This window comes from Neolamprologus multifasciatus, chromosome 17 (assembly GCF_963576455.1).
Source record: "Neolamprologus multifasciatus chromosome 17, fNeoMul1.2, whole genome shotgun sequence".
Taxonomy (NCBI): domain Eukaryota; kingdom Metazoa; phylum Chordata; class Actinopteri; order Cichliformes; family Cichlidae; genus Neolamprologus; species Neolamprologus multifasciatus.
The window spans coordinates 28,809,041-28,825,398 of NC_140455.1; the positions used below are offsets into that span (position 1 = coordinate 28,809,041).

Here is a 16,358-nt window from a genome sequence, read left to right on the forward strand (position 1 = left end):
TCATAAAACCTGTCACAGTCCTATAATATAATTTCAGAAATACATGGGAAACTCTCAGAGAAAACAAGCATTCCTCTCTCTGCTGCTGAACGCAGATGTGGGGTTTCTCTGACAACAGGAGTATATATGCGTACCTAAATATAATCAGAGCAAGGTTTCTTTGACCAAAGCCCAGTCAAACATGATGATCCGGAGTCTAGAGTTGTTATTGTCAGTCATGGGTAAAATTACATGTCTGACAGTGTCTCCTTCTGGTCTCATTGGTTTCTGTTTCACTGCGCCTACCAAAAGAGGAAATCCCAAGAAAAGAAAGAAAAAGAGAGACTTCACAGACAGACGGATTGAGCCTGAGAGTGTGAAAAGAGACAGGTCACAGGAAATGTAATGACAGAGTACATGACTGAAGGGTTTAAGAAGGGCTTACAGATTATTATCACTTTAAATCTGTTTGTCTAATATCATATATTATGAATAGGAATTTCTTTCTCTAATATAATCAGAAGCACACAAATGTTTTTCCCTACCTCATAATAATTATTTTTGCTAAATATAACATTATTGTTATAGATTGGAAAAAATAAAAAAATAAAATTAATCCATTGGTTTTTTCTAATGGGTGTGAAGAATAAGCTAAGTAAGTAATAACTATTAAGGAGCTGTCTCCAATGTTTTTTCCTCCACCCAGACATCAGTGTTGGATCTCAAGGAGAAGGCTTCCTCTTTGGCCTCCTCGACTCTCAAGAAGGACAACAGGCTGAAAAGTTTGGAAATAAACCTGGAGCAAAAGAAAGAGGAGTGCATCAAGCTGGAGAACCAACTAAAGAAGGTTAGCTGAAAAGGCTGTAAATATAAAGTAAATTGCAAATTATTCATAGAGCTATGAAAGCAAAAACGCTGATGCTTTCAAAGAGAGAGCGAGGGATTTTATGTCACCTGTTGTAGGCCGCATTTAGACAAAAGCAGGTGAAATTTTCTTGGCTCGTTCCTGACGACTACAAGATTATCTACTGCATGAAACTCAGAGGTGAAAAGCTGTTTAGAGTAGCTACAGTTAAAGCAGAAAAACAGCAGAAAACTAAACCTAACCTCTCATTTCTTTTTGCGCCTTCCTAGGAAGGCAGAGAGTGTGTACGTGCACGTGTGTGTGTGTGCATATCACATACGTATTCTCTCCCACACAGCAGCCCATAAAATGTTGTGTGTGTGACAGCTTGCTGACAGCCTTACAGTCACTTTCACAGACTGGTGAAGACAGCACACCATCACATGCCGAATGTGTATCCAGAGTCGTGTGTGTTTCTGGATGCATGTGTGTTGTTATATGTGTGTGTGAGAGAAAAGGGGGAACGTGTGGTGTTTTACTCATCAGACTTGATTTCAGTCTCTTTCTTTTACTGTAACGCGGATGGAAAAATTCTGAATGTAACATTGTGTGCGTGATGTTTCTTTCTTCCTTTATTTGTCTTTCTCTGTCTCTGCTCCACCCAGATCTTCTCAAACATTTCCTCTCCACATAAAGACTTATGAAAACTGTTGTACACTTCCAAAACTAATAGGGTTTATGTATTGTAGGAGCAAGGCATTCGCACACACACACACACACACATACTAAGTCCGTCCCAAGAGCAACATTTACTTCTGGGAAATATACACAGCTGTTCTAACCTCTAAGCTGGTTATAACTTGTTGTATTTGTATTTGTTTTTTTCTTTCTTCTTCTCACATTTTCTGTGTCTCATGTTTAGATGAACAGAGCAGAAGAAAGAAGAGAGCCACTAAAACTTAGATGCTTTTTAAATTTATTCACCTTTTCTCATCGTTCATGCTAATATTTACCAGAAACTTAGCTTTTGGTTTTGTCTTTTTTTTAATGTTATATGTGTGCCAATTTGCGAGTGTGTGAAACACATATGCCTAATACTTTCATTTATATTATATTCTCCTCATCATTCCTTTCTCCTTACCATGGGGAAACAGATATTTCAGAGCAGTTAGGGCAGAGGGTGGTTTAAAAATATCGTCTGACATGGGTGTAAAAATGATAGGAGACGTTTATTAGATGACATCTTTCTTAGATTTGGTGAATTGTGTCAAACATGTGGCATTCTTAAAAGTCATTACTTTAAATATTAATTTGATACAAATATAAGCTTTTAGCATCGGAACCACACTTGTCTAGTCTTGAAAATCTTACAATTGAAAATCTAAAATCTATAGAAGTTTATAAGAGGCGATCATAGATTTGTTAGAGACATGTGGACCAAAAAAAGAAAAAATACAGTAAGCTGACTGAGAAATTAAAGTCCCCCAAACAATCAGCTAAAACTAGAATGAAGCCATTGCAATACAAATGGTTAATGAAAATTTATATTATGCCACAAAACCTGTGTTGTTTGTCCCCTGGCATCATAGACGCCTTTTGGGAATGTTCAGAAGAAAACAGTATTGTGTTTCGCTGAGTATGAGACTGCTCAGAACTGAAGAAATACTGTTGTTCAGACTTTATCTGCTAAATTAAGGTGAAGGATGTGCACATACATCCAGCACAGGCCTTCACATTTCTCGCTAGTAATAAACAGAAAAATTTGCTTTTGATCCAAGTTTTTTGGAGTGGAAAACATGGAAAAAACACTAGGAATATTTGGAAACAATTAGAGCCCTTTAAAAAAATGTGTAACATGCTTTGTACATAATTTCTATGATACTGGGGTGTCTATTTCAACAGTTTGCTTTATATGCTACTGTAAATACAGTATCTAAAATCTGATATATACAAATCTTGTATCTTACTGCTAAAGCCTGATGTTTAGAGCTAAATGTCATTTTATTTAAGAGGAACACTTCCACTAAAAATTTCTAAAAGCATGCATCTTTTTAAAACCCATCCAGCTCACCCTCCACACATGTTGTTACTGGCACGTCCGTTTTTGGTTTGAGCTTATCGTTTCAATCGCGTGATGGTCACCTCATTTTGAAAGCTAACACTTGGTTTATTTTTAATAATTAAATCCTGTTCCAGGCTCAGAATGCAGCGGCAGAGTCTCAGGCCAACGCTGAACTCTCTGAGCGGATTTCCAGCCTTGAGCAGGAAGTGACCCGGTGCAAAGAGGAGGCTGGGAAGGCCCAATCTGAGGTGGAACGACTTCTCGAGATCCTCAGGGAGATGGAGAATGAAAAGAATGACAAGGAGAAAAAGATTCATGAACTAGAGAGGTAAGAAAGGATGATAAATATGGTAGATTAAACAATTATCGACACTGAGCAGTTTTCTTTTAATACTTGTGTATCTCTTTCCTTTAACCTAAATCAATGGATAAATTGTGTTTATTGGTGAAATGATTGTTTATCTAAGGCTCAGTCACGCAGGCCTAGAGATTGGTCCCGAGGGAAAAATTAGTATTCCTCCACTGGCTGTAAGGGGCTACTGGAGTTTGCTGGCAGTGACTGTGAAATCAGTTGCTAAAGCCTCATTCATGCTGGTCTAAAGACCAATTACAGTAGTTACCCCCTGGTAACCACCACTCGCTAGAGAAAAGTAAATTCCATGACAGGTTGCTGGTAGCCACTAGCATGTAATTGATCACAAAAAAGCAAACGGTGCTGCGCTGAAAACCTCCCTATGAGTGTTTTAGTCTGTAGCAGGTTGCTGTGGTTGCCAGTAGTTTGCATGGAAAAAACTGTTGCAAGCAGATGTTCTCCAGGACTCTCCTTTCACTAAAGCGAGTGTTTGCAAAATCGGCGTCTTGGATGCAAACTACAGGTGACTAAAGCAGTGTTCTAGCAACCAAAGAGATTTTTGGTGGAATACCTTCTTTGCGACTGTGACAGCCACTCACTCACTCACTCACTCATCGATCAGGGAATACACATTTTTCCCTAGCAACCTATGGTTGTCAGGGTGTCACTGACCTGTCTCTAGGTTGTGTGAAAGACTGTGTCTCAGATTCCACTTTACCACCCATTATTTTTATTTTCTGACTGAATCTGAAGCCGATTAGAGTCATTGGTGATCTTTCCTGTAAGACGAACTCATTAGTTGTCGCAGGCTCATTCCTCTCCCTCTTTTTCTTCCCATCTCCTCCTACCATTTTCTGCTTTATTTCTTGCACCCTAATTCATCTCTCCATCCATTCCCCTTCTTATTCTCATGTTTATACACTAATATGTGTATATTCACATTGGTTCGCATTGGTGTGAGTGCGTTTATGTTTTTTTTTTGCGTGTGTTTGCGCTCATAACATCCCGTAACATCCCAGAAATCCTGCTGCCTCTCATCTGTGGCGTTCTCAGCAGTCGCGAAAACAGGCCCCTGCCCCGGCTGCCTCTCAGCAGCCAATGGGGGGGCTAGTATGGGACTACCTGGGCACGTGAGTGGCTGACAGCTCTGTCAGTCAGTTATTTGTCTGACCACTGCACGAAAGAAACTCACTTTGCTTGTCAGAAGAGCACTGTGATAATAACCCCCACCCATGTGGAAAAGGCTATGAAGCATTAGCCACAGGGCAAGAAGTTTGGATTTTAGATGAAAAACATGCAAAACAAATTCATAAATCTGGATTATTAGATAAAAAATATTGACTGGCAGCATCTTACACATATACTTCATTCTTCATAGGTTGTGTATAACACTGAAAAAGATCTTCTCTCGTCAGGTTTTCTTGTATTTGCCAGCCCTTTCCACATGGGACAGAGCTGAGTATGTTCACTAATAATCACCATCAAAGAGTTGCGGCATTGGATCACTACTTGCTGAGTTTCTCTGTTATGGTGTACTTGTACTGTTCTCTCTCCCACGTCCAGAAATTGGAGCTAGTTGTACTCTTACATATCTAGGCATGAACACAAAGTCTTAGTCGCCTGTTACTGCAGTATGACAAGCCAAACAGCTCCCCAAAGTTTGTAAAATGAGGGCACAGTTTGGCACCGAAGTTTCTGTACAGCACCGAAACTCTTTGAGCCTCTGTTCCTGTCAATGATGCAACTCTTTCATTTAGTGGCTCTGTTTTCTCGCTTCACTTTTGCTTCACTTTCAGCAGAGGATGCTTGACTTGCAGAGTTTACCACAATTGTTTTCTTTTTCAGACTCTTTTTCAGATGTTTCTATCTACTTTTCCACCTTGCTGTGCAATTTTGGATTAACCTTTCTCTCAACCTTTCTTGCCTGTGTACATGTCTACCTCATTAGCTATTCTTATTCTGCCTTTCCTTTCTGCTTATATCTGCTTATTTCTCTGCCTGTAGCTTCTGTCTGCCTGCATGCCTCCCTAACTCTGTGTTTACCTGAATACCTGTTTGATGTTGTGCCTCTGTGTCTGTTTAGCCCCAGTACGTAAAGAAATTTGTTATGAGAACAGCTTAAGCAGAATCAGTGGCCTTTATATTATGGACAGCAGTTCGATATTAGTGATTTGAGTTTTTAAGGGTGTGTTTGGTGCATTTTTAGTTGGTCCTGTTGAATAATGGAGAATGCATTGCTCTTGTGAAATCAGAGTTCATATTCATTGGTTAAATGAGCCAGATGGTGTCTATAGCCCGCCTGTCTTCCTCTCTCTGTATGGCTTTTTATGCCTTTGATTTCTGAACTTTCTTATGCCATCTGTCAGCGCCTACTCGCTTGCTGTCTCTTGAATCTTTTACTTCAGTTTCTTTCTTGGACACAGTCTCCACCCATCCTAACTCTAGATTCGCCTCCTTTTCTCTGTCTGTGCATTTAGCAATGTGACTGCGAGATTTATGGTTGTTAATGATTTCAGGGAGATTCACTGCGTCTCTGTTCGGCCAGTAGAAATACAGGACTATTAATAATTCAGCACCGGGTAACTTCAAACATGTGTGTTTTAAGTGTGTTTGTGTGATGTTTAGTCTGCCAGTAGCCACAGATGCAGATTTACAGCAGTGCTAAGTTTACAGACAACATTATACAGTAACTTTATAAGCAATTAAAATTGCAGATTGGTTTTATATGGAAAGATGTTTCATTATCCCAGTAGGGTACAATAAAATAAAAGCATCTTAAAAGTGATATTTAATATCTGGAGTTTGAAAGCTGCTCTTTGGTAAGTGGAAAAGTGTTACATTTAGACTTAGAAAAGTGTCCTTTAATACAAAATTTTAGATTAAGTATGAGTAAATTTAACTTGCTCTTAAAGTAATTGCTGTGAAGTGAAGTGTTGTACAGCAGTCATATCAGAGGATATGCAGTTCTTTGTACATCTTATCATGTAGCAGATTCATTTAGCTGTTAGGGGTGTGATGAGGGAAACTATCCATGGCTAATTTCAGTGATTAAGCCATACAATCTCTTTGATAGGCTGGTGCAACAGGCTTTGAGGTACATTTTCTGTAGGTTGGAGTGCACTGCTCCTTTACTGTGGCAGTGTTGTATACACAAGTTTCCGCAAATTACTAGACATAGCTCAAAAAGATATGTCAGGATATCCTTTTTATTACTTTTGTTTCGATTAAATATCATGTGGATTGCAGTGATAGTGGTAGCGGATTTGCCTCTTAAAACATTAATTCTTAGATTTCATATAAAATAGTTCAACAGTTGATTTTTTTCTGTCTTGGGACAGAGCTGCTTGTGCTACCCTGCTCTGACGTCATCAAGTCAGATGGTGACTGCACCAACTGACTTGTTGCAGCGGTGCCGTCCTATTATTGTCCCACTCTCTAATTCAGCCAGCACTTTAGAATAACCAGTTCTTTTACAAATGTTTGTACAAAGGAGACTGCATGGGTAGTTGTTTTGTTTTTTGCACCAGAATTGAAAGAATAACATTTTTGTCTTTATAGTCTACTTTTCGAAATTTGACTGGAGAAGTCTGATAACTGCCATGTTAAGGATTATTATGATGTTTCCGGTTATGGCTGCTTATATCTGATAGGACATAAATCATTGAAGTTGAAGGATAGTACTGACCATTTAGGTCAAGATACCAGTGAGCTGTTTTAACTTAGCTGCTGGTCTAAACAGATAGATGGTTAAAATTAGCTTGCAGTCCCTGCTTGAAATAGCAACCTTATATTCTGTAACAAGGCTTTTGTGAAACACAAGCGATGACCTTGTAACCTTATATGTACAAATGCTGATTTTATCCTCAAGCTGCCTAAGCCTGCTGTGAATTATACGACTTTGTCTGGAGCTAACAGGTATGTCAGAGGAGAATACATTTGCCACAGGCCAACTCTTAGCTTGGCACCGGGGCTAACCCTGGGCTACAAGTGAGCAGCGGGAGCATTACTAATGAAAAGATCAGATGTGGGTTAAACAAGGGTAAGAATCAAGCCTCTCTGTTTCCCCTGTAGTGTAAATCCAGCTGCAATGGCACCAGGTTATTTATTTCAGTAACAAGGACAGTAATTGGAGCAGACTGAGTGACTTCACACTGAGGGGAAATGGGGCTGAAAATCTGCCCTGATGGCCAAAATAAAGGATTTGGATGGAAGAGTGGAAAACGTAGAGAGGACAGAAAAAGGAAAGGGAAAGAAACGTAGTGGAAGAAGAAAAACAGCGAGAAAGAACAGAATAACGAGAGGAGACGTACAGAGAAGGAAAAGAACGGGCTGCGTCGCAGGGAGAGGGAAACAGAAAACAGAACTCACGGAAAAGACCGAAATGGGAAAAGGATAAGAGAGAAATATGAGAAAACGGGAGGAGGTTTGGCGAGAAGTAGAGTGTAGACCTGAGTAGTGAGAAATTAGAGAAGTTTATTGTTATATTCCTCAGTAATGGACAATTTGTCTCTGGCATGCTCAGTCAATGTCAGTTATGAGGAGTTATTGCATGGAAAATGTTTTGGGTATGCCAGTTTAGGAAATGAATTTTCTTTAAGATTTCATGTCTTAATGATTGCATGCTGGTTACCCTTTGCTTGAGATTTTGCAAATCCACAACTGGTGAACTGTTTAAGTGGCCCCAGTGGGAAGCAAAAGAAGTCATCCACAAAATCTGAACCATTGAAGAAATATTTCATAGAGAGCTTGCCCTCAGCTTCTGCTTTGATTGGCTAATTGCTCACTTTCCATGGTTTGTCATTGTGCCCTTAAATGTTTGTAGGGGTCATTTGAGTTGAGCGGGCCTCTCATAGCCCTTAGTGTTGTACTGGAAGGAGAAAAGCCTGAGTCTAACCTGTTTTTATGAGACTGTCTGCCTGCCTAACTGTTTGCTTGGTCGTGCCTGTCTTCTTGTCTTAGTGTCCGCCTGCTGTCTCCCTTTGGGTAATTATGTCTCACGGTCTGTCCTTTTGTCTCTTATGTCTTTCCTGTGCTTTGAAGATTGATCAAGCTGGCTAACCTAGCTCTCAACTCCTGTTTCCCCTCTCACCTTTCCCTCTCCTTCTCTCTCTTTCCCTTTCTTTTAACTTTCCAATGGAACGTTGTCTCCCGCTCTACTCAGTCTTGCCTCAAGGTTAGTACAGCATGCCTATTTTTCTTCCTTCGTCATTCTCCCTGTATTTCTCTCATCTCTCTCCTTTATTGTCATACTGCGTGTCCTTGCATCAAGACACTTACTTCACTCTGTCATAAACTCTGATTTTAATAATTCTCATCATATCTGTCTGTCTTTGAAGGAGGCACCTTGACTTTCACTTCACTCTTGCTGTCACATTGGTGCCGCTTTGAAGAGGAAACATTGTTTCTTCCTTTCACTTTCCATTATAACACCCTGCCAGAGTCTTCACCACACTAGCAGTTAAACTTTGATACCAGAGCTTCATTTAATAACTTCAGATTTGAGGCTACCACAGCAAACGAGCAAAATGTATCTCCATAATTAACTTGGACAGCTGTGAACTTTTGCTCAGAGGTCTTTTTATCTCTGTTGGATTTCTGTCTGTGTGGCTCTTCTAAAGAAATTACTCCACTTTTCACATGTTCTTGACACCACTACTGAAATTCTTAAAACTTGCCTCTAATAAGTATCACACGTATAATGATAAAGAACTTAAACACTGAAACGTATAAATGTTTAACTGAAACAAAAGATTTTAAACCGTAAAAAGTAAATGGAAGTAAGCAAGTGAACCACCTTGACTCTTGTTTTTTAATCCATTCTGCTGGCGTGCTTGGGATTGTTGTGCTTTTGCATGATCGAGTTTCAGCAAAGCTTTAGATAGATGTCCTCAAATTAGCCTCAAAACACTTTGGCATACAGAGGAGTTTATGTCTGGACTGGACAATGACTGGACAGTGTCATGAAATGCTTACCCTCTTAATTCCTATGCACACACTAAGGATGTACTTAGCTATTTACAGGAGAACAGAGGCCTTTGAAAACTTTCTTTTTTACGTGACTATTCATGGGGATCGTTTATCCAGCACTGGCATTAACTGGGTCAGAGAAATAGAGATTTCCACATTGGTGCTTTTTTTCCAGAATCAAGCATAGACCATACAATAGTAGCTCTCCTAAATGCTACATTTGCTACTCATACATGATAAGAATGGTAATTGGACCAATATTTATATTGTGCTTTCCTGCTGTTACTTCACCTATTCACACTCACATGCTTGAATTCGGTGTTTTAATCTATTCACTTTTAGTACATTTTTAACTGTTAAGAAAGCACTTCAATAGGATGCATTGTGAGCAGTTTAAGGAAATGTCAGGTGAACTGGAGGAGCAGAGAGTGAACCACCTTTAAATGATAGAAAACCTGCTCTACCTTCCTTCCTCAGTCTCTGTGTACAACTCTCAATTCTCGTTCAACACAACAAAATGAAGGAAGGCACCACCTCAGTCGGTTATAGTGGCACTATAACCGACTGAACTTTACCGAGGAGAATCATCAAAGAGACAGTCCTTTGAAAAAGGACAAAATTGGCCAATTAAAATCAACTGCTGAGGGATTTGACTGGCATATGCATCCAGTCCTACAAGCAATACTGGGGTTTGGCAGGTGACTGGCTTAAACAAATACATGGAAAATGACCTGGTCTAACATGCATCTTTTTGATTTTCCAAAACATTTAACTATCCAATTTAGAGTTTCATTGTCCAAACTTTCCAAACGTGTTTAACTTTTAAATATTCCTGTCCCCACTCAAGACGTCATAATGTAATGAGATTCCAGCATGCAGAAACCAAAATCCTGAATTTGCCTTTTTTTTTGTAAACCGACATATCAAAGTCATATTGAGATTTGTCCGACATACGCATTGTGATCAACCACATAATAACCACTTCTTCCTTCTGTTTCCTGCATAAATCTGGTGGTCTGTTTTGTGTGCTCAGCTCTGCTGTTAAGGTCTCCCCAGTACCAGCACTTTCTTTGCTCTTTCTTTCTTTTTCAACTTCTAGAGCCACTGTTCCCCCTGCCGACTTGTCAGCTTTTTCATTGCTGTTATTTTGTTTTTTTGTGATCCAACTCTTCAGGGGGAGAAAAAAAACCAAAAGAAAAGACAGTACTGCCTTGGTGTCTGGTAGACGACAGAAGACATCTTTTCGTCTTCTGTCCTTTTTTGTGCTTTTTTGTTTTGTTTTTTTTCCACATATTGCCTTTTTTATTTTTTTTTCACGGGTTGTTTTCATGTGGAGCTAAGGAACTCCTCATCCACTGCCAAATGTCTGACATCAAGGTTTGTGGAGCTTAAAAAGGAATTTCTTTGGTCTGTGTGTTTGTGTGTGTATCTGTTTGAGGTCCTGAGCATTGAGGTGGTGCAGGGATTTGTCAGCTAATGGCTGACAACGCGCAGACACACACACGCACACTATCACAGACCATGCACATTTTCTTCTTTTGTTGCTGTTGTTGTTTTCTCTTTCACACACTTGCACATACGCATACACACACAAGTAGGAATTTGCCTGCTAATAGGTGACAGCAATACCGTAGGGATTGCTGCTGAGAGTTATCTAATTAAAAACCCTGCAGTCACATTGAAGCCCAATCTATAACAAAATCTGTGAATTAAAAAAAAAAAGAATTCACAGATCTGATTTTTAACTACCACTTAAATAGTCCGAACTGGTCTAAGTGACTAAAATATTTATATTTTAGTCACTTAATATTTATTTTAATAGAATATATGGGGAGAGGTACAGTTCAGTAGCACATTGTGTTGCAAGTTTAGCCTTTTAGGAGGCAGCTGATCTTTAAAAAAACCCTCTTCTTCCAAAATCCCCCATCTTAAAATTGCTATTCTGATTAAAATAGTAAAGAAAAAAACGAGACCAAAGAATAGCTAAAATAGCCAAAAAGACAAAAAAAACAGTATAATGCAATGATGTCTACATGTCTCTCCACAGAACAGAGCAAACTGTGAAATCCTAGTAGAGAAGTAGGAGAACCCAGTGTGCAACTGTAAATACATCCTAGTGTCTAGTTTAAGAAATACAGGTACTTGATCACCTACACATTACACCTTACCAGGAGCTGCTCAGTTATGGAAGTCCATGCCATGAAGTTCCCAGGGTGCAGTTTTCGTGCAGATGTTAATCCCCGAGGTGGTTTATTGTGTCAGCAGACCACTGGCAACTTTTAGACATGGTGCGCCTCACCAACCGTGCTCTGTGACTTTACGTGGTCTGCCACTTTGTGGCTGAGTTACTAAATGCTTCCACTTTGCAATAATACTGCTTATGGTTCAAACAGTTGGAATATCTAGGAGGAAAGAAATTTTCCAGTCAGAATTTCCCATCCACTCATTCCGTCTGAAATGTTTGTAAAGGCAGACTGCTGTGGCCCGATATCTTTGTCCTATAGTGTAGCTCCTCAGGTGGATGTGAGGATAGTACCTGTCATTATAAGATAAGATAAAGATTGTCCTACGTCATTCACAAACTATCACAAACTATAGTATGAAATCTTGCATTTTGGCTTTTTCTAAATGGAGGCACCATCACTCAACCCAAACCAAATGCTTCTTTAATCAACACAAAGGCTTTCGGCTGTGCTTTTTCAATCACTTCGCTTATCAACACAACATTTAACAACAGAACAAATTTAGCTAAAAATGGCCACTTTCATTGATGTTCCGCTTGTAATCAATCAATATTTATGAATAATTACATTGTTCAATTAATTGTTTATTGTCATTTAAATTTTGTTTAAGAGCTTGTTTGTTTAAGAATCACAAGCCTATAGTACAGTTAACAGTAGATACTCAGGTAGCACTTTATAATAATGTCATACTTTTAAGCAATAGTAATGTAAAATATTGTCAACTATTTTATTCATCATTTATATATCATTACTCCTCCTTAGTATGCCATTTATAAATACTGATGTTTATCCACCCATCCATTACGCCATGTACAGCTAACACTGCTACTACATCACAGCTAATAGTAATTATAATCGTAGTCATAGTAAAATATCTCTATTTATAAATGGCATACAAAGGAGGCTTAATGTGATGATGAATTTGTCACTAGTGTGACATTATCATAAAGTGCTACCGATACTCAGTGTAATGTATGTTTTTCCTCATACTGTGCTTTGTGAGGTTGTTTTAGAAAAGGAATGCAACTCTATTTCCCTTCCCCGTATGGTTATGTTTTATGCACCGAGTTAAAAGCACCGTTAAGATACAGAGCTAAATGTGAGTCGACTCATCTATAATAAAATCTCAGTTTGGATCAGTTAAGTTCATCAAAAGATGAATATGAGACTTAGAAACAGAGCGTCAGTATTTAATTCCGGGACCTCACGGTTCACCATGTTAAACAAAGACACTGCCAAGATCAACTCTGGCTCTCTGTCACATGCTTACACTGTTACTATTACCAAAACACTTTGGTTTAGATATACCCTATAAATATGATTTATCTTCATAAGGACAGATGCGATTTCTTTCTGTTTGTATCACAGTGTTTTTACAGTTAGTTTCCAGTAACTCACACTGTGAAGGTTTGTAGACACATGCACACGGGTCTTAGCTGCCTTTACTCCTTGTTTACTTCACAAATTTACTTACCCTCTACCTGAGGGATTTTCTAGAGTTGTTTCTCAAGTCATAAAATAACTACCTCCTTCTTTATTCCTCCAAAATGTTTTTCTACCCCATCGACAGCAGGAAAGACTCAACTATTATGTTTTTGCTGTTTTTTTTTCTTCTTTTCTGTATTTTATAGTTTTTATGGGCTCAGTGAAGCAGACCAATGTTTCCTGTATTTTCAAAGGAAATACTGAATTCCAAATACTTAAAAGGAAATCCTTGATGTTAATGTTGGGCGAACTATGTGCAGTAAACATACATGAGGCCCGCGAGCATTTCTGATCAAATATTTATACAGGACTCCAAATGTAATATTAATACTACCTTAATGTGGGTCCCTGAATATCAGCAACATGCTAATGAGGGAGGTTGAAAAGTTTTTCTTTTTTTTAAGGGTTTGAGGTTTACTGAAGTTTGTGAGATTGTCTGCGTGCATGTGTGTTTTCCTTTTTCCTGCTAATTATCACCAATATTCAGTATATGATTTTTGTACAACTCTAAGGTTTAATGAAGGCTTGACTGGGTTGTACATTTGTGTTTATATGATTAGATGTGTGTGCGTGTGTATGGTCAGTGCTTGGGGATATTTTGGGTGGGGGTTGGAAGAATTAGGGAAGTTCAAAATCCTGTCAACAAGTATATCAGTGTGTGTGTATGAATGTTAACACATAATATCTATTTACCTTGTGTGTCATCGTGTTTGTTTACGTGCATTTATGTGGGAATGTTGGAAAATGGGTGCTTGTTGTTGTGTTACGCGATGCTGCCCTCACAACTCTGTATGTACACAACTGCTTGTGGGTGCTTCAAATATTTGTGTGTGGTCCGAGCCGGAGATTTGATCTAATACAAAGCAGGTTGTGTTTGGAACACGACCCCGTGTATAACTGCGTATGTGCGTATTTTGTGTGTGCGCGGACGTGGTTTCACTGCACATTTGTATGTCGTGTTTACAGCGCTGTGGGTAGTGAGCTCTCCTGTGATTCCGCCTCCTCCTCCTTCAGCGGTTTGCAGCAGTTGTTGAAAATGATTTCAGAGGGAGGGAAAAGGAAGTATTTTACATATTAAAACAACTTGGAATGGCACTGAGCCTCTGCTGAGCCGAGGCAGAAAGTTCACCGAGCAACGAGTGAAGTGTTCTGCTTTTTACTTAAATGTGTAAAATGCAGTTTTTTAAACAGTACATTCATATTACCCCCGGTTTGTTATTCAACACAGAGAGAGGAGAAATATAAAGAAAGAAATGAACTGACACATTTAGATATAGATACACTGGCCACTTCATTAGATACACCTTGTTTGAACTGCCTTTTGCCGTCCTTGATTTTTCATGGCATAGATTCAATAAGCTGCTGACAACATTCCCCAGAGGTTTTGTTTTATACTAACGTGACAGCATCACACAGTTGCTGCACATTTGTCAGCAGCACATACATGATGGTAATCTCCCAATCCACCATATCCTAAAGGTCTTCTGTTAGATTGAGATCTGATGACCGTGGAAGCCATTTGATTGTATCAACTGTATTCCCTTTTATGGTGCCTTTACCTTTAACTAACCTACCAGATAAAAGATCTACTGTACTGTGTCTGATTTTTATTTTTTTGTTTTGTTTTGTTGTAATGAACTACAGATTATTCAGTCAAGATTGACAGTAACTATTAGTTCCAGGAATAACTTATTTTGTTACCTTGTCTTGTCTGATAAAGATGTTTTCAGCTGTTCTCTTATTCACACAGGAGTCACCACAGCAGGTAGCTCCACATGGTTGATTTGGCAGATTTTTATGCTCCTGACACAACCCCAAAGACATTTGATCTTTATAAATTACATCTAAAACCATTTAGAGGGACTATAACATACAGGTGCAGCATACTTGTGAGGATGAATTTCATATTAAGTATGATTTATATTCACATGATAATCATTATAGCATAAAAGCTTGTTTTGGCTCCTTCAAGGAGTTCGGAAAGAAAGGAAAGCGCTAGATGTTGAAATGACAAAAGAGGGAGATTCAAGAGCTAGGGAGAGGAAGAGAATATAGAAATGGTCTATGGTCTGATGAAAGCATTTTATCCAAAGGAAAATGTTATGTTGCATTTGGAAAGGAACTCCCGAAAGAAAAGAGAAGCGGTACATTTGTTCTCCAACATTGGCTCAGTGCAAATAAATAATTGCTTTGCATGCAATGCGACATGCAAAATATTGGCATGTAAGTGGGAGGAAATGGATTTTGCAAGCAAGAAAATTTCAATGAGAGAGGAGAAGAGGAGGAGGAGGATGAAGTTGGTGCGGTTTGATGCGAATGTGTGATAGTTACAAATGCAAATGACCTACATGCTAAAAAGCAAGCAAAGCAAGTGTTTAGCATTAGAAAAAGTGAAAAGACAGGGGACCAAGTGTTGAGTCATTAGGAAATGCCAAAAAATAAAAGTCTATTTCCACATGCACGTACTCTCACATATGTACAGTAAATGCAGCATGAAGGTCAGAAACCTCAGAAAGCTTCCTGGAAATCCTCCAATAGGAACATTCCTGCCTGTTTATGACCTGTTACACACACATGGGCGTATAGCACAAAAACATCATTCTCAAACATAAAATACAACTTTAGCTCCCAATCATGGTGCAAAGTTAAAGAAAAAACACAGATAATGCATGCTTACAACATCTACCTTCTGTTTAATATTTGAACTCCTAAAAGCACAAGAGGCACACATGCATGCTCTTTAACATACACGCACATCTTAGCACACTAATGGTTATTCAGTGAGTGCTAAACAGCCAGGTGCAGCAGCATAATGTTGGCTCTATCATTAGATTTAGTCTTTTTTATTACAACTTTACAAATTTCTCTGGACAGTTTGGAATCAGGCCTCCTGGACCTTTTAGCAAACACATAGACGATTTTATAATACCTTCTACTGCCAATAACATTTCTCAGCCTTTCTGGCAATGATATTTGATGGATTACTCTCATTATTTTTAGCTAGTTTAAATTAGAATAGCAGCTAGTTTGTAGCTTAAAGAGACATGAAAGATGAGAACGATGAAGGAAAGGTTGCAATTGAATGCAGACTATAATGTGTGTACTACTCTATATGTAAACAAATAAACCTCATTAATTCAGACAGATGTTTCTAACTAAAGTAAACTGTGGGATCGCAGCAGTGCAGATGTGCAGAGTTAAGCTTGGAGATTTGTAGTGCACAGACTAAGGTCAAAGGTCATGTGAACCTGTTTATACCTTCGGAAACAAAGTATGCAGTTTACGGCTGGTAAAAAGGATTTACAATGAGAGCAAACGCTCTGGATTCCCCTCACTGGAGGTCTTTTTTACTGGCAGCTGCAGCCACAGATATGACGATTTATCTACAAGCCTGTAAAAACTTAGAACAGGAACACACGCATATGC

General features: G+C 38.8%; 1 protein-coding gene across 16 annotated transcripts in view; it reads left to right on the plus strand.

Annotated features, from left to right (window-relative positions):
- Positions 1-16,358, plus strand: part of LOC146499575 (ELKS/Rab6-interacting/CAST family member 1-like) — a 148,573-nt gene that overhangs the window by 55,831 nt on the left and 76,384 nt on the right. For 10 of the 16 annotated variants that reach the window (XR_014870445.1, XM_085139069.1, XM_085139072.1 and 7 more), the window contains 3 exons: positions 686-826; positions 3,020-3,213; positions 8,399-8,410. Coding sequence is in view for 15 of the 16 variants with exons in the window: in XM_085139069.1 (XP_084995195.1) it covers positions 686-826; positions 3,020-3,213; positions 8,399-8,410 (347 nt within the window). In the remaining variant the exon portion in view is untranslated. Of the gene's footprint in view, positions 1-685; positions 827-3,019; positions 3,214-4,256; positions 4,368-8,398; positions 8,411-16,358 lie in introns of all 16 variants that reach the window. The other 6 variants (XM_085139071.1, XM_085139074.1, XM_085139076.1 and 3 more) reach the window with 2 other exon arrangements.